General features: G+C 49.1%; 1 protein-coding gene across 2 annotated transcripts in view; it reads right to left on the minus strand.

The window, feature by feature from the left end:
* Positions 1-2,617: 2,617 nt before the first annotated feature.
* Positions 2,618-18,773, minus strand: part of ANHX (anomalous homeobox) — a 28,918-nt gene continuing 12,762 nt past the window's right edge. For both annotated transcript variants that reach the window (XM_075898008.1, XM_006125433.4), the window contains 2 exons: positions 14,949-15,036; positions 2,618-4,191 (listed from right to left, as the gene is read on the minus strand). In XM_075898008.1, coding sequence (XP_075754123.1) covers positions 4,099-4,191; positions 14,949-15,036 — 181 coding nt within the window. In that variant the 3' untranslated portion in view covers positions 2,618-4,098. The remainder of the gene's footprint in view (positions 4,192-14,948; positions 15,037-18,773) is intronic.

The following is an 18,773-nucleotide window of genomic DNA, read 5'->3' on the forward strand; positions in this document are numbered from 1 at the left end:
CTATATGGATGTAAAATCTGTCTGGAGCCCAGAATGGGGTTTTGATTCAAGCTACCTGACTTCATGTGTCTTGCAGATGAATATGAAGAATCCGCTTTTTTTAATTTGTTGGGTATAACAGACCAAGCTTTAAATGATCAGCTATAAAGTTCTGGAAAAAAATTCATCTGGGAAACAACCTAAAAAATGAAATTGTCCTCTGAAAAGTATGAGTACTAAATTTGGAAACTTAATTAAACTGTGAAATAGAGCAGTTTTATTCCTGCTTTGAGTGCAAATTTCATACATTTCACTATGAAGTAGCGCCCCATGCCTGCAAATGATCCTGCCATAGGGATTTAGCTGATTTGAGATTCATTCTTGCATCTTATAAAACCATGTAAATTCTCGGATAGTTTAAAAAAACCCCCAGCAAAACAGTGAGCTGCAGTTGTAAGGCAAGAGACCAAAGGAAAATTGTCTTTAGCATTTAAGAAGGATGGTATCTCAAAACAACAATGTAGCCTGGCATGCTCAGTTCGGGGCTGGCAACAAATATAAACAGTAACTAGTTCAAGAGCCCGGCTTCGGTCCGGGGTTAGCAACCAGTAGCAGTTCACAGGCCCAGCCTCAGTTCAGGGCGGGCCACAAGCAAAGGGCAGTTCTAGGCCAAGCCCTTGCTCAGGGCATGGCAGCAGTTAAAACAAAACAAACAAACAAACAAACAAACAAACAGTAAAGAGTTCCAAAGCCAAACCCTGGTTCATGGCAGCAGACAGACAGTCTAAGGCCAGGCCTTTGTTCATGGCACAGCAGCAGTGGATGTTGGTTGCAATTCAGGCACAGCAAAGGCGCGGGGGGGGGGGAAGGGGGGGGAGGTTGCCACCCAAGAGTGAGGTGGCAGGGGAGACAAAGGCACACCCACTCCACCGTGTCCCAGCCCAGGGCCCTGGTCGAGCAGAGAAATCTGCTGCTAGCTCCGCAGCGCTGCCCAATTTCTGTCACTGCTCACAAAGCATCAGCTTTCCCTGGGCTACTTCCAAACTCCCCTGAGGCTGCACTTGGATTCGGGCGAGTCTTCTGGGCTCCGATGTGTCGGCAGCTCGGGCCAGGCAGGGAGTCCAGCTGGGTCCCCTAGGGGCCGCAGACCTGGTGGCCTGGGCCAGTTCTCAGCCTCCATTGTGTCATACTCCTCCGGCGAGCACAGAATAGAGGCTTCTGGTGCCTTTCTGGCCTCTTTGGCAGGCCTTTAATCTCCCTGGCCCCTCCTCCTGATTGAAGGTCAGGTGCTTCGTTAGGACCAGCTGTTGCCCACCAAGGCTCAGGGAGGGGTGGATCCCCCTTGCGGTCAATGGGCTGCCACTCCAACCCACTACAGGTGTCTTTAAGAAGAACATAGGAATTGCTATATAGGATCGGTCTTAATAATCCAGGGTTCTGTTCAACAGTGGCCAATACTAGATGTTTCAGAGGAAGGTGCCAGAAATATGCCTCACTACAGCACAGGCATAATTTTCCCTGTAATTGAAGGTATCACTCTCTGTTCAGTAACAGTGAAATGAACCTTCCATCCCATACCACAGAATGACAGTGGAAGATCATTCTGCTGGGATAAGTGATAAAAGGCCTTCTCTTTACCCTTTACCAGTGCCCCTTCTAAACGATAACATTAGGCAAAATCAACTCTGGATTTTACACCAGTGTCACTGTGATCACAGCGCACACTGGAAATGCCTTTGTTCACACTGGAAATGCCTCTTAGACGCAGCTTCTGGGCCTGTGTGCTTATTTTTCCATGTCGTGTGACGATTCCAGCATCTCCTCCAGAATATGCTTAGTTATTCATTTGCTTCCTGAATATTAGATGCACAAGGGAAGTGCCCATTGCTGTATTCTTGTAAGATACTGCAGCCCTGGGTATCTGTCAGACAGAGCCATCTTCTGCTGTTGCTATGGCTCAATTGCGTGCTACAGCCAATTGCAAAGGAGATGGATCTATTTGTATCTGTTGCTAAAGGCAGACCAGGATCCATACCCAATCAGGAGGCAGAAGGAAGCGAGACTGGGACTTGCTTTGAAACATCAACTCTCTAAAGGGACCCGCATTTTCTCCTCTGCATTTTATTATTTATGTAGTTTTCAAGAATAACATGTGGCCTGTGGCAGCCCTTCTGTGCTGCAAAGCTGTTTTACACAAGAGAGGGATGGTTGAACTAAACAGTGCTGAAAAGGACAGCACAAAACCAATCTGTGAAAAACACTTTTCAAAATGATTTGAAAGAGGCCCTTGGCCTCCATTACATCAAAAGACTGCTCTCCTCCTGACTACATATATACTCCAATTCATTTCAATCCCCCTCATTAAAAAAAAAAAAAAAACCCAGCCACCCGTATCTCAAGTAGACCCCTCCAAAGTGTCTCAGATTCAGAAAGTTTGGCAGCCAAGCTGGAAAAAGCAATCAAGTTCCAGTGCAGATACTGATGCTTAGGGAAAAACCATAGAGATGGACTTCCAAGAACTTCCTGCACTGCCCATAGCGGGCAGCTTCCCAGCACAAACGTGCTTGAGGCCTGGTAGAATTATGCCTTTTAAAAATATTCTTTTTATAACCACTTAATAGTCAACTTTGCAGAAAATAAGCCAAGGAGAGAAATGTCCATTCATAACCTTTATTTGCAAACTTACTTCATTACAAGAGAGTCAATATAGGCATCACGTTTTCATCAGTGAACCCCCAGCCTGGACTCTTTTGTGATCCAGGATCTTTTTTAAAAAAAATACACAATTGTGGTAAATACTTAACAAGTTAAACAATGATTTACCCCTGAGCGTTTTTAGGCCTGGGGGAAATTCAGCCGCCTCACCCATTTTCTCTCACAATTTCCATTTTCTAGCCCCAAGATGAGATACAAGGAAAAGTGTAGTGTTCCTGATCTGTGATAAGTTGAAAAAAAAAGCAATGGAGAAGGAACAGAAGCATAACAGGCTTGGGGAAAAATATCTGGACAGAGGAACTGTTAGTGTACTCCTCTGATCAAAGCTGTGAGGAGCCTCTCACGTGCCCAAAATTCAGGGTATTAGACTTGAGCTGAATACAGTTACCAGTTTCTATTAGAGGCCACATACTCCTGCAGCCTGAAGGCATGTGGGGCTACACAACCCAAAAGCTACTTTGCAAGGCAGTTGGGGACATGCAGGACCTGCTTCTCCAGTGCCCTGCACCTCAAGCAATGATTTGTTCCTGCAAAATAAATGCAAAAGCCAGGTTACAAATCCAAACGGCAGCATTCTACATTCACTCCATGCAGGTGCAAGTGCAAAGAAGTAGAGAATCAGGCCTCAAGTCTCCGTATTCTGCAGACTGCAGGAAAGGCAACCGTTGGCCCAGTTGCAAAGCCTGTGTCCATTTAGAGACGGGGCTTCAAAGTATGGATGGAAAGGGTTCAGATGGCCCCACCCTCTCAACTTCATAACAAATCTGTGATCCACCTACTCCTAGCCCAGACACACTGGCTTTCCCCATCTCATCCTCTATAATTCACTTTTATTGGGTGCTATCAATTCTAGAGTGCTCCAAAATGTGTGGGCTGCAGCACTATGGGATTTGGAGTGCCCCAGAATTCACGGAAGAGGTGAACCACAGCAACGGGAGGAGATAACTTTGTATCAGCTTTTCAAATTCTCAATCCCTAACAAGTCCACAGGGCATCCACACTCTAGATGACATTCTTTAGGTTTGACTACTCCCTTTGAACTAAGGGGCTTTTTACACAACTTCATCAATAACAAGAGATGGACCCTTGTCCAGATATATATTTGTGAATATGGGATCACCTGAACAATTTAACCTCCACAGAACCAATAACTAAATACTTGCAACCGGCTACAAGAGCTTCAAATTGTCCCAGTTAAAGTCTGTGATCTGCAAGAACATCAGGGAGCATGGCTTTTGTTGTTGCTTGTAAAGCTCTTGATAAAACTAGAGTTCAAATGAAACTGGAACCATAAGAAAAGGTCTCCTTTCCCAGACGACTTGCGTTTTCTCACTGCCTCCTTTGCCAAGAAAAGAGCAGTCATAGGAGAACTGCAGATCACCATACAAGGTACCATTGCGCACGTTACATTCGACCACCGACTGAGAATTCGAAAAGTAGCCATGCTGCCCAGTAGGTATCGCTGTTCATGGGGTCACTTAGTGGATTCTCCAGCACCTGAAAGACAAAATAAATAATCCCAACCTTCACTGTAGGCTTTCTTTAAGGATGCAGTTACCATGTATGGAGTAGCGTCTGTTTTCCGTTTGAGCAGGAAGGAAAAAGCACAGATGTGCGTGGGGGTGCACATACGTACAAAGGGAGCTGAAATCAACAGGAATTCTTGTTCTACTGCCTGAGTACTGATGGGACAAGTCATCACAGAAATGGAGAGAGTGAAAGGGGAAAACTGTTTATTCACATATGGGAGAAATGTGAAAGCTCTAGCTACAGGATTGAGAGCCCTGGAAATTGTAGAAAAGGCTCATTCATCATCAATGTCTTTTCCTAATCATCTGGTTCATGTTATTGAAAAAGGGTCACTTTTCAAGATAAAAATCTTCATCTTGCTACTCTTAGAGGCTCAAAAGGTTTTTCTATTACTGTCTTCAGAGCTGCAGCTGTCTCCCACAATGGAGCTAGAAGACATTTTAAAATAGCTTTTCAAAACATTTGTTTTAGCAGATTATATCAGTATAAGAAAAACAGAAACTGATGCTAAGCATTCTCTGTGCCAGTAAATCCGAGGCCAAGAAATAAATGTGACAGGTAGTTCAAGATGGATGTCAGATGGAAATTTCTTTGGTTGTGCTGTTTATCATCATCTGTTTCAGAAATGTGTCACCACAATTCTCAGGGCATTGTATATTTTTTTTACTATCATCCTCAGGGATGCTGCTGCCTTAAAAATCAGTGTTAAAAAGCAAGTCACCTAGTAAGGAAATGAACTTCTTTGTTTGTTTTGTTGACTATTTACTGTTGCAGCTTTTCTTTCTGCTTCTAAAATATGGCTGTTATGGGGGAGAAGAGAGAGGAGAAGAATCCCTTTTCAACGGCAGTAAAAAAACAGTTACCTTCTCGTAACTGTTGTTCTTAGAGATGTGCTGCTCAGATCCATTCCATTTAGGTGTGTGTGCACCACGTGAATAGTCATTGGAAACTTTTTCCTTAACAGTTCCCATGGAGTCAGCAGTGGAAGCCCCTAGATTAGTGCCTTCATTACACTGAATATATGCTCCTGCCAACCTGGATCCTCCTCAGTTCCTTCTTGCTGGCTACTCCCACAGAGGTGTGGGAGGATGGGTACTGGAATGGAAATGAGCAACACATCTTGAAGGATAACTGTTACAAGAAGGCAAGTAACTTTTTTCTCCAGGTGATGGCTCATATCAATTCCAAGTAGGTAACTTCCAAGCCCTACCTAAGTGGTGAGGTTGGAGTTATGGAGTGACTGACTGGAGCACTGCTCTACTGAATGCTGCATCCCCTCTGGTGTGCTGGATGATGGCATAATGACGGGTAAATGTATGCCTTGAGGACCGTAATGCCACCCTGCAGACCTCTTGTATCAGGACCTTGGCCAGAATGCTGCCAATGGAGCATGCCAGGCTGAAATCTTGGCTCACTTCTAGTACGTTCAGATGCAAGAGGTGATCCATGATGAGAGCGTCTGAGATGCAACGGGATGTCCTTGCATCTATGCTGCAACCATCAAGAACAGCTGCTCTGACTTTCAAAACAACTTCAAGCGCTTGATATAAAAGGCTAGCACCCACCGAACATCCAGCAAGTGGAGTTTCCGGTCTCCAATATTCGCATGAGACTTAGGCAGAAGACAGGAAGAAACATGTCTGAGTTGGTGTGAAATTGGACACACCCTTTGAAAAGCAGCCCAAGTGAGGTTTGAGTTGCACCTTCTCCTTATGAAAAATCAAGTGTGTGTGCGGAGGGCGGGGGAGACGGTTTGGTAGTAAGGGCTTCTAACTTTGACATCCTCCTTGCTGAGGTAATGGTGAGCAGCAAGGCAAATTTCCATCACAGGTAGAAAAGGGAGCAGCAAGTTGCCAGTGATTCAAAAGGGGAACTCATTCATCTGGAGAGGACCAGGTTAAGAACCCACAGAGGATATGTTGTCTAATTTGTGGTTATAACCACTCCAGACCTTTGAGGAAGCATCCAAGCATGGAGTTGGTGAAGATGAAAAACTCGGCTGATCCTGAGTGGAAAGCCAAAATGGCTGCAAGGTGGAGTTTGATAGACGACACTGCAAGACCATGTGGTTTCAGGAGCAGTAAGTACTCCAGGATACGTGCTATGGAAGCTTTTGAGTGGAGATGTGTGATGTATAAACCTTTCCGGCTTTGATAAGCATGTGGCCACAGGGAGGGTTTTCTGCTGCTGAACAGGACTTCTCTTACTAGCTCTGAGCACCAGAGTTCCACGGGGTTTAGCCAGGCAGCTTCCAGGCCATGAGGTGAAAGGACAGGAGGAGGTCAGGGTGATGAAGGCGACCAGATCAGAACCCAGCAGACTGATGTTATATAGGACCAAGCATGGCAGAAGTGGGACAGAGGATTCAAGAAACAGGGGGAAGGAAGGATGCAGTATGGTAGCTGGTGTCCACACCTTGCCCACACCTTCAAAAGCCCTGCCTTGAGCCCCATGATTATTTGGTTGGGACCTGGTCCTACCTGAGTGGGGGATGGGAAGGTTTGTGCCTGCCATTCATAGAATCATAGAACTGGAAGGGACCTTGAGAGGTCATCAAGTCCAGTCCCCTGCCCTCATGGCAGGACCCAGTACTGTCTAGACCAGTGGTCCCCAACATGGTGCCATTTGTGTGCGACCGCCAAGTGCTTGGGGCTGGCCTGGCCCCGGGCATGTGGTGCATGCATCGTGCTGGAGCCGTCCTGGGTGCATGGTAAGCGCCGGCCCCGGGAGCGCCACGAATTGGCCACTTGTGCCTGGGGCGCTGGCCCCGGGCGCGTGGCGCTTGGGGAGGGAGCGCCGGCCCCAGGCGCGCGGCGCTTAGGAGGAGTGCCGGCCCTGGCGCGCAGCGCTTGGTGGAGGAGGGGGCGCTGACCCCAGGCGCACAGCATTTGGAGGGGGCGCCGGTCCCCAGCGCGCGGCGCTTGCAGAGGGGGGCCCGGCCCCGGGAGCGCGGCGCTTGCAGGGGGGCCCCGCCCCCGAGCACACAGTTATGGGGGGGGGCACCCGCCCCTGGGCGTGCATGTGTCTCCGCCCTCTGGCACCCGGCAGGCGAACGGCCACCCCCCCTGGCGCCCAGCAGCCTCTCAAGGTTGGGGACCACTGGTCTAGACAATCCCTGATAGAGGTCTATCTAACCTGCTCTTAAATATCTCCAGAGATGGAGATTCCACAACCTCCCCAGGCAATTTACTCCAGTGTTAAACCACCCTGACAGTTAGGAACTTTTTCCTAATGTCCAGCCTAAACCCCCCTTGCTGCAGTTTAAGCCCCTTGCTTCTTGCCCTATCCTCAGAGGCCAAGATGAACAATTTTTCTCCTTCCTCCTTGTGACACCCTTTTAGATACCTGAAAACCCTATCATGTCCCCTCTCAGACTTCTTTCCAAACTAAACAAGCCCAATTCTTTCAGTCTTCCTTCATAGATCATGTTCTCTAGACCTTTCATCATTCTTGTTGCTCTTCTCTGGACCTTCTCCAATTTCTCCACATCTTTCTTGAAGTGTGGTGATAGGAATTTGACACAGTACTCCAATTGAGGCCTAATCAGAACAGAGAAGAGCAGAAGTATGACTTCTCTTGTCTTGCTCACAACACTCCTCTTAATGCATCCCAGAATCATGTTTGCTTTTTTTGCAGCAGCATCACACTATTGACTCATATTTAGTTTGTGGTCCACCATGCCCCCTAGATCTCTTTCTGCAGTACTCCCTCCTAGACAGTCACCTCCCATTGTGTATGCGTGAAAAGGATTGTTCCTTCCTAAGTGGAGCACTTTGCATTTGTCCTTATTAAACTTCACTCTGTTTACCTCTGACCATTTCTCCAGTTTGTCCAGATCATTTTGAATTATGACCCTTTCCTCCAAAGCACTTGCAACCCCTCCCATCTTGTTATCATCTGCCAACATAATAATCCTTCCTGCTCTTCCTTCATAGACGTCCTGGCTCAGCTGAGGAGGAGATGGGCATTGCTGCTCTTGTTGCAGCTTGAGATGTGTGTGGGGGGGTTGCCAGGGTGTGCACATCCAAAAATTTCATGGTTGCCTGGGAGTCTATTAAGCTGTACCGCCTGAAGTCTGGTCTGACAACAGGCCTGCCCTGTCAAATGGTAGGTCCTGATGGATTTTGCTGCACTTTCAGGGGCAATCCAGATGCCTGAAAACATGAGCCCCTCCTCACGGCTGTCCTGGAAGAAAATGTGTGTGTGGCAAGAGTCCACGGCGTCCAGTGAGGCCTGTAAAAAGATTTGTACCCCTGACTTTCCTTCAGCAACTATTCAGCTCTGGTGTCAGGTGGAGTCAGCTCCTTAAACTTCACCAAGGAGGCCCCAGAGTGGACGTTCTGTCGACTGAGACTAGCTTGCTGATCAGAAGCAGATCGCCAGTTGAGCAGACTTTTCTACTGAATGGGTCCATCCATTTTTAGTCTGATTTAGAAGTCGGCCCCCGCCACCCCCAGGTCTCCTTCGCATTAACCGCAACCACCAGTAAGGAGCAGGACCGAGCGGGCAAGCAGAGGTACTTATACCGATCAGAGAGCATGAAGTACTTCTGCTCAACGCCTCTAGCGGTAGGTGGGACAGACGCAGGGCTCTGCCGCAATCTTAATGTTGCTCTGGATCTTTTTGTAATCAGCAGCAGAGTTTCCCTGGGTGGCCCCTCCAGTGCCAAGATGTTCACAGGGCATCCTCAGATTCAGCCATCTCCTCTGCCTATCATCCCATGTTGCAGGCCATCTTGGGTAGCAGCTCTGTGGTCACTCAGGGTGGTCCCATGGCCAGAGCCACTACCTCACCCAAGGACTGAGATGATGAGGCCAGAGTTGGTGCCGGGTCTTCATGACTTTCTAGCTGTCTTGGTCCTCCTGACCAGTGCCAAAGGCCTCAGCACTGGCCAATGTCATGATGGCCTCGATGGGCCTTGTGACGGCAGTATCTCAGAACCCAAGGCCAAGGTTGGTCTGCGGTGGTTGGGGCCCTCGACGTTCAGAGGGCACCAACCAGGACTCCCTGGAAAGCGTCCCCCAGGCCTGCTGGCATGCCTAGGGGATCCAAAAGGGCCACAGTGCCGGTGACTGCTCTCCAAGAGGGCCAAAGCACCTCCAGTGCCTCATGTCAGTGCCTGCCTGACCGGTGTCTGACTTTCCTCGCTGGAGGAGTCTGCATCCGAGACCGACAAAGCCAACCTCGACTATGATGGAGATTGAGCAGGGATCGGTGCCACGGGTCTGGGGCCGATGATCTAGTGCTGGGGTCTGGTGCTGCTTCACTCTTGATATCAGGGACAGTGATTGTTGCCTCGACGGTGTTGGAGATCCTCACCTGGAACCCGGTGCCTGTTGCCCCTGAACAGTGCCATGACGGGGAAGCTGGGAACAGTGCCGAGCTGGGGAAGGTGACTACCTCGCTCTGGCTGGTTTGCCCCTACATGGAGCCTTGTCTCTGCCTGCTGGGGACTGGAGGGTCGTCATAGCAATCAGATCCCTGGAAGCTTCAAACGTGTCAGTGTGGAGGGCAGCTCCAACTCCTCCACCGGGCCCTGCCTTTCAGGGGCATTGCTGGGTGCAGGAACTGAGGGTCCCCTTCATGGGACCAAAGCGATCAGTGTCGATTCCTGCGCTCTCGTCGCGTAGTGTCCCTACGTAGGGCACACTGCTGCCTTGCCCCTGGTACAATTGTCTTCAGCACGAGAGTGTGTCCCTGATCAGGCTTCCTGCGCTGGAGTGTGACGGCAGTGCTTGGTCGTCTCTGCAGCCCGTGGTGCTGGGGAGCACTAGTGCCGATGGTATCTCAGGCCAGAGACCTTTGTTGGCACCGTGTTGCATACAGAGGCTGGGGCACTCGTGAGGACTGCCTTATTTACAAACTACAGCTCCACAGACAAACTAGAACTACAAACTAACAGCTACTGAACACGCAAAGGGAAGCACTTGCCCTACAAGCAGTCAGTTCTAATGACGGTCCCAGGTGGTAAAAGGGACCTGAAAAGAGGCCGGCCAGCTGGAGCATAGATTCAGCATCACGAGAGTGCCACTCCCGCGGGTTAAAAGCTTTCCAACAAGTGTGCATGCACTGTGCACACGCCTACTTGGAATCGACAGGAGCAGTCACTGGAAGAAGAAACATTTTGTAAAGAATGTCATATCTAAAGTGCCAAGGACACGAGGGGAGGGGATTCAAAATAGGGATGTAAATATCTTTTTTAAAAAGTACCTGCTAAAGCTATTAAAATGATAGCGGTTAAACATTTGTTTCAAGTTCACGCATATGACAGAATCATAAAATCATAGAATCACAGAATACAAGGACTGGAAGGTCATTGAGTCCAGTCCCCTGCTCCCATGGCAGGACCAAATACTGTCTAGACCATCCCTGATAGACATTTATCTAACCTGCTCTTAAATATCTCCACAGATGGGGATTCCACAACCTCCCTGGGCAATTTATTCCAGTGTTTGACCACCCTGACAGTTAGGAACTTTTTCTTAATGTCCAACCTAAACCTCCCTTGCTGCAGTTTAAGCCCATTGCTTCTTGTTCTATCCCCAGAGGCCAAGATGAACAAGTTTTCTCCCTCCTCCTTATGACACCCTTTTAGATACCTGAAATCGGCTATCACGTCCCCCCTCAATCTTCTCTTTTCTAAATTAAACAACCCCAGTTCTTTCAGCCTTCCTTCATAGGTCTAGACCTTTAATCATTCTTGTTGCTCTTCTCTGTACCCTTTCCAATTTCTCCACATCTTTCTTGAAATGCAGTGCCCAGAACTGGACACAATACTCCAACTGAGGCCTAACCAGCGCAGAGTACAGTGGAAGAATGACTTCTCGTGTCTTGCTCACAACACACCTGTTAATGCATCCCAGAATCATATTTGCTTTTTTTGCAACAGCATCACACTATTGACTCATATTCAGCTTGTGGTCCACTATAACCCCTAGATCCCTTTCTGCCGTACTCCTTCCTAGACAGTCGCTTCCCATTCTGTATGTGTGAAACTGACTGTTCCTTCCTAAGTGGATTGTTCCTTCCTATATTATCTTTGTCACTCTGCAGAGGTCATACTAGCACTTTAGTGAAGATTTGTGCTTCAGATATGTTATTTTTGACTTAACTGGGTCCTTCGAAAGCATCTGCAGATACATGGCAAACAGGAGGCAGTGTGCAGATGGGGACAGTGATCCCCGGAGCCCCAGCCCATACGGCAGCCATGGGAAGCTGGCTGCTCAGACACAGCCACACCAAGCACACAGAGGTTCCTGAGGTTGAAGCTGCAACAGTCTGAGCTGTGCAGTTGTGGGAGCAGGGATAGACCTTGGCTCGGTGAGGCAGACACACATCACACTCTTTCTGCAGGGGGGGCACCCCTCCACCTGGCTGGACACTACCTCAGGCAGGAGGGTGGAGTCACACATGGGGGAAGCCTTACATGCCCCTTGTTTCCCTTCCTGACAACAGAGTTGCCACAGTAACATTAGAACTCAGAGACTGGGAAAATTCCACTTCTACAGCACCCTGCCTCCTCCCCCCATCACATGACACCTCTCCTCAGCCCCAACGAAACGTTAACTACAATATATTAACGGTAAGACTAATACATATCAGTTTACCATTTACTATATGACATCCCTAATTCACACCATACAGCTGATCTTGGAAGGTGCGTACTAGGGATGTTGGATGTTATTTATTTTCGTAATTGTGTAGCCACAACAATTTTTAGCGGTTACGCTGTTACTACAATACTCTCCCCTGGGAGCACGGCCAGCAGCCAGTCTGCTCCCAGCTCCACTCCCTGGCAGCCTCCTGCCATCCTGCACCGATGACGCTGTATTGGAAGCAGGAGCAAAGGGTGGCAGGCAGAACTGGTTCACAAGGGAAGCAGGTTTAAAAATAGGCAGCCACACAGGGCGGCAACAGCCCCTGTCCTCAGGGAGTCCACCTCCCCGCAGACAGAGGCTGCTCTGGCATCCCACCTGCTCTCTCCCCACACCCTCCATGCTGCTGCCTCAGATACAGAGGCAGCAGTGTGCGGTGGGAGGGGACAGGCAGCTCTGTGGAGCCAGTACACATGGAGAGCTGGCTTAAAAGACAACTTCCCACCTGCACCGGCTCCTACCTGCCCCCTCACCCTCCGCACTGATGCCTCTTCCTATCAGAGACAGCAGCATGGCTGGGAGAGTGGGAGGAGGGGGAAGGGGCAGGCGGCTCCACGGGATCTGGTACTTGTTTGGAGCAGCTTAAAAGCCAGCTCCCCACATGCACCAGCTCCCACCTCACCTCCCACTTCTGTATCCTTGGATACAGGCTTATCGGTTAATCATTCAAACAACTATACACTAACATCCCTAGTGTGTACCCTTTAAGTACAGGCAGTCCCCGGGTTACGTACAAGATAGGGCCTGTAGGTTTGTTCTTAAGTTGAATCTGTATGTAAGTCGGAACTGGCGTCCAGATTCAGCCGCTGCTGAAACTGACCGCCAGTTCTGACTTACATACAGAATCAACTTAAGAACCCCAGGCTTCCCCAAGTCAGCTGCTGCTGAAACTGATCAGCAGCTGATTCCAGGAAGCCTGGTGCAGAGCAACTCTGCCTGGGGCTTCCTGGAGTCAGCGCTGGTCAGTTTCAGCGGCAGCTGACTTGGGGACGCCTGGGGCAGAGCAGCTGGGGTGCTGCTGGGTCGCTCCAGTAGCGCCGCTCCTCTCCTCGGCGCTACTGAAACTGACCAGCAGCGGCTGAATCAGGACACCTGGGGCAGAGCAGCTGGGGTGCTGCTGGGTTGCTCCAGTAGAGCCCAGAGCGGCGCTGTGGGACCAACCGGCAGCGCCCCAGCTGCTCTGCCACAGGCGTCCGGAGAAAAGCCTAGTCTGCTGGGAGGGGGAGGGGGCGTACTAGCTGCACCCCCCCTTCCCCGCCCCAGCAGACCAGGAAGACGCGGGCGGCGGACCGAGACGCACTGCGGTCCCGCCGCCTGGGTCCTCCGCGGCTTTGCTCCCAGTCTCCCTGGTCTGCAGACCAGCAGACCAGGGAGACGGGGAGCAAAGCCTCTGAGGACGCCAGCAGCGGGACAGCCGCGGGATGTCTGGGCTGTCCCGCTGCTGGCTTCCCCGAGGCTTTGCAAAGCCGTGGGGGGGCTCGGGCAGCGGGGCAGCCCAGGTGCACCTGGGCTGCCCCGCTGCCCGAGCCCCTCCGCGACTTTGCTCCGCGCCTTCCTGGTCTGCAGACCAGGGAGACGCGGAGAAAGCCCCGGAGTACACGGGCGGCAGGACCGCGAGGTCCCGCAGTCCGTGTCCTCCGGGGCAAGCCCCGTTCGTAACTGCGGATCCGACATAAGTCGGATCCGCGTAAGTCAGGGACCGCCTCTATACACAATCTACGGTGGTTTGAAGTACGCAGTTCTGTGCAGACCTTCCATAATGGGCACAAAGAGTGAGTTAAATGATATGTTTATCCACGAGTAGTGCGGAGAAAGTGAATAAGGAAAAGTTATTTACTTGTTCCCATAATATAAGAACTAGGGGCCAAATGAAATTAATGGGCAGCAGGCTTAAAACAAATAAAAGGAAGTTCTTCTTTACATAGCGCATGGTCAATCTGTGGAACTCCTTGCCTGAGGAGGTTGTGAAGGCTAGGACTATAACTGGGTTTAAAAGAAAACTAGATAAATTCATGGAGGTTAAGTCCATCAATGGCTATTAGCCAGGATGGGTAGGAATGGTGTCCCCAGCCTCTGTATGTCAGAGGGTGGAGATGGATGGCAGAAGAGAGATGGCTTGATCATTACTGGTTCGGTTCACTCCCTCTGGGGCACCTGGTATTGGCCACTATTGGCAGACAAGATACTGGAATGGACGGATCTTTGGTCTGACTCAGTCTGGCCATTCTTATGTTATAATAATATGGGCTGCAGGATCAGCAGCTACAGTGACACACGATTCATTTACTGAAGGGTGGATAAGCACTATACAGGAAAGAAAATCCCTCTCTAGTAGAGTATTTGGTCAACACTGCCCAGGGAATTGGCCTCTGACAACTTGCCTAGCTTGAGTTTGGAGACCTTGGAGCAGAGAGCTGTCTCTAGGCATTAAAAGAAGAAATTGCTAGGACGTGAATCGATATCTTTAATATGCAATCAGGCGCTAATCCAGCCTAAATGCCTAGTGGGACTCACATGCCAGCAGCCTGGCAAGTGCCAGACTGTGGAACTGCTTGACGTGCAGGCGGCTCATGGGCTATGAGTTCGAGACCCCTGCCTGAGACATTCAACGCCACCTTTGCCAAAGGCTCTGGCTGAAACAGCAAGCCCTTCCGCAGGTGGCTGAATCGCCCCAAAGAACTCAGCACCCTGCAGCTCCCACTGAGAAACTTCGGGCCAGACTTTCCAAAGATCCTAGCACCCAACACAGGAGCTCAGCTCTGAAAACAAATGGGAACTATGAACACTCAGCACCTATCCACATCAAGCCCTAAGTTATGTGTTTACTTTGGTGACTAATTTGAGGCAGCCAACACTGAGAATGTTAGCCAGGGGAGATTCACCTCTGGCAGAAAAGCCTAGAACTAGAATACTTGTCTGCCTTTTTCAAGCACATCCCAATGACGACTGACAGCGATGGGATGGGCTGTGGTTAAAGGACAGGATCTCTACTGCACACTCCCCAGCTGCAGCTGGAGAGCATTACGCCCCAGATGTCTCTTCCTTTGTAGTCTGAGTACATTCTCTTACCTGGCTGTGTCCCAAGCTCTGGATTTCCTCCAGATGGGATGTGGAAACAAGTGGGCACTGGGACTTGCCAAGCGCAGCCTGAGAGGAACTGAAAAAAAACAAAACAACCCATGAGAACAAATTAGGTCACCTGGCAATCGGGGGCCTCTTGGGTGTTCCTGCTGCAGTCGTTCACCACTGACCATTTACAATAGCCTCCTCACTGCAGGCCGGGGGCGGCATTTGCAGGAGAAGGTTTGGGGCACATAATGGCGAGCACTATATAAACCCACGCTCCCTCCTAGACTGGACTGAGTAAACAGATCCTGGAGCAGGTGCACTGTCACTACCAGGAGTGCTTGAGGGGACTGGTACGTAGGGGTTCTGATTTTGCTTATGTACCCAGAACACACGCTACAGCAAGGAGACATTTACCAAGGACTGTGTCTGTCCTTGAGAATAGTATAAAAACAATGGTTTTAGAGTCAAAACACACAGCTTCTGGAACTAGCCACAACATCCTTCGTGCCACCCGTGCGGTCTTTCAAGGCCTGGCAGAGAATCTCAAATCTCAGCCTGCCACTTGCTCCGCATCCAGATTTCACCTTTGGGCTTTTCCCGGGGTCCCACCTAGGGGCACCAGAAATGCTGGCGATGCTCAGAGCCCAGCAGCGTGAGCGAGGGAGAGAGGTGGTGAGTCCCGGCAGATAAGACGACTGCATCTCTCCCTTTCTCTCCTGTCAGAAGTAGCTCCAGATCCTGGCTGCTGTGTTAGCAGCTCTGTCCTCGCTGCTCCCAGGCACACCCCGCTCTGTCATTCGGCTTATAGCAGATGCAGAGCAGAGGACCCCTTGCCAGAAGCATCCCAGGCAGCCTGAGTCAGGCTCCCAATGATGCAAGCAACATCCACAATTTTCAATGAGCGTCCAAGTATTTCTATGCCCTAAACCAGAGGTGGCCAGCCAGCAGCTCTTGACCGGCATGCGGCTCTTGCTAGTTCTGAGCTACGCACTTGGACTTCTCATGTCCAGCCACTCTGCACACGTGCCCCAGTGCCTGGAGGGAGAAGCGCATGGGGGCAACTCCAGAACCCAGGCATTGGTTTAGAGTGGGGGGGGGGGGGTGTGCCTGGCTCTGGGAGAGAGGAAAGGGATTGGGTTAGAGCAGGGCGGGGGTGGGGGGACTGAAGCACCTTAAACTCAAAGTCTTCACGGATGCAGAATAAGGCAGCCAACACAGATGTCATATTTAAATTCCAGGGCAAAAAAAGAATCAGCATGTAGCTGGTCTACACAGAGTTTCTTTAAAGAAAATTCAAAGGCTATTGTTTGCCAGGCTGAAGCAATTCTTCTGAGACATGAGTCTCTCCCTTATTGTTTTTGAACCGGTCATATTTGAATTTTTAGAACTATAAAAAAGTCATAATCTTCATAAATAAAAAAAAATGAGGAAGCCATACCTGAGATCAACCAGTTGGAGTGAAACAGGCACTTCAGGTTGTGCTAATTTACTTCTCAGTTCAGTTTAATTTTTAAAAACTCACAGGACATAATAGGGCAGTCGTGTTAAATTTAAAATACATGGTGGGGATGCTTTTTTTTTAGTGTAGGACTATTACTGTATTTTTAAAGTTTCTGATGTTTGTTCCTTGTCAAGTTCTCTGAAGATCTATGGACTGTCTGTGAATTTTTTAAGTGACTAGAGACTTTTCTATTGTTTTTTGTCCAAAATGTCCTGTAATGTTATTTTTATCACTACATCTTGCGTACTATGTCTGTCTATCTATAGATAGATATAAATAAATATATAATGCATGGCTCTTTGCACTCTCTCCACTGCTATTTTGACTCATCGTCTCTAACTGGTTGGCCACCCCTGCCCTAAACCAATATGCTGGCTGGAAGATCCAGGTATTCGTACTTCATGAGGGTGAGTGGGATTTGCTACTTTAAATGCCCATCACTTGGGAGTTTTGCTCTACGTGAATCATGAGCGGGGACAAATTCACCCCTTCCAACTCAAGAGGTGAGGAAGACCCTGACAGGCTGGTCTGAACAAGCAATGGCGTAACAGAGGCACAATGCATTTACTAGCACCAACTCCCCCTCCCCAGCAGCATGACCAGATGTAAAAGCAGGCGGATGATAGTCCAATCCCTCCTCCACACTCCTATCTCACAAGGGGCCCTGCTGCAAACCACAAAGCCAGATTTGGATGCAGTCCAAGGGCTTACGACAGACTATGAACAGATGCAGGAAATCTACTGGAGTTGTTCTAATGAGCTTTCAGGCTGAGTCCAGTCAGGGTGAGCACCTTTATAATGAAACAGAAGCAGATTGAGGCTCCCTCGGTTGACCTGTAAATCTGTCCCCGCAACTGTCAGCACCCAATAATGCTCAGAGGGTGACCTGGTAAAGAGGGCATGTGGTTGGAAGTTCATTCCAGGCACTGACAGCATAAGTCACGTCCCTCTCTAGGCCTCATTTTTCTCATCTGTAAAATGGGAGCAAAGTCTTTAACCTGCTTTACCAGTAGAGCCCTACAAATCTGCAGATATCCACTTTATAATCCCAGGTATCCACATATGCTGATGTAAGTATCTGCAGATCATTTTTGCAGATGCAGATACCAATTTTGTATCCATGCAGGGCTCTACTTAGAGCAGTGTTTCTTAAACTTTTTAAGACCGAGGAACACCAAACAATATATTTTTTAAATGAGGAACACCAAGGATTTTTTGTTGAGCCAAAAAAAAAAAAAAAAAAAAAAAAAAAAAGGTTGCAGGGGAAAAAGGGCAAGGGAGAAAGTTATTGAGGGAAAAAAAGTGTCGGGGGAAAGTTATTGAGGAAAAAAAGGTTGCTTGCCCCTTTAAGGGCTGCCATTTTGAAATCTGTTGTTCTCCGCGGCACATCAGCATGCCGCAGAACCCAGTTAAAGAAACACTGACTTAGAGGGTGTTTAAGAGGCTCTTTTAATGTTTGAGATCCTCAGAGAGAAGGTGCAATATACGATATTATTCTTATTTACTACTATTATTATTATTGAGTGGGAACAACCTGAGCTTTTCCTCTAAGGCAACTATTAGCTGCAGCTACAGTGGCCCACCAAGCAAAAAGATATTTCCTCTCACCATTGGGCCAGATGACCACTGAGGTTTAGCCCATAACAATTAAGGACAATCCTCTGTGGTTTCCCCAGTCTTTATGGGCAGCATTTTCAAAAGCACCTGAGTGACTAAGGAGCCCCTTAGTCCCTAAATGCCTAAGTCACTTTTCAAAAATCTACATCGTGTGCCAATTTCAGGACACTCCCGGGAGGAACCAAAACAGGTAATAAGTCAATGGGCAGCAGTAGCAGCAGGGATAAGAGGAGGAAACTAATGGCATATGGCTTCTTGACACTGGTTATGTATCCAAGTCACGGACTGCAACAAGGAGCCATTTACCAGGCATTTCACCCAACAGCAGAACATATGTTAAAAATAAATATGATTCATTCTAGAAACAGAACGCAGTTTTACATCCAACTATCACGTCACCAGCGGCTCCCCGCTGTGATCCCTCTTGACCTTTCGTTGCTATTTAAGACGAAATGAATCTTAGCACTCGGCCTGCAGCCCTGCCCTTCTGTGCCTGCTACAATCCCCAGGCCTGGGCAATCCCAAACGAGGCAGCATGTGATCTTTAAATGCCAGTCCTGGCAAGAGCCGCAGGCACCAGGCCTGCGGGGAAAGACAGGAAACTGCCAGAAGACATTTCAGCAGGCGGTTGAGAATCCAAAGTTTTGAGTTCTTGTTCCAACCTTGACACTGACCCTCTCTGTGCCCATGGCAAGTCATGTGACCTC

This window comes from Pelodiscus sinensis, chromosome 15, assembly GCF_049634645.1.
Source record: "Pelodiscus sinensis isolate JC-2024 chromosome 15, ASM4963464v1, whole genome shotgun sequence".
Lineage (NCBI taxonomy): Eukaryota > Metazoa > Chordata > Testudines > Trionychidae > Pelodiscus > Pelodiscus sinensis.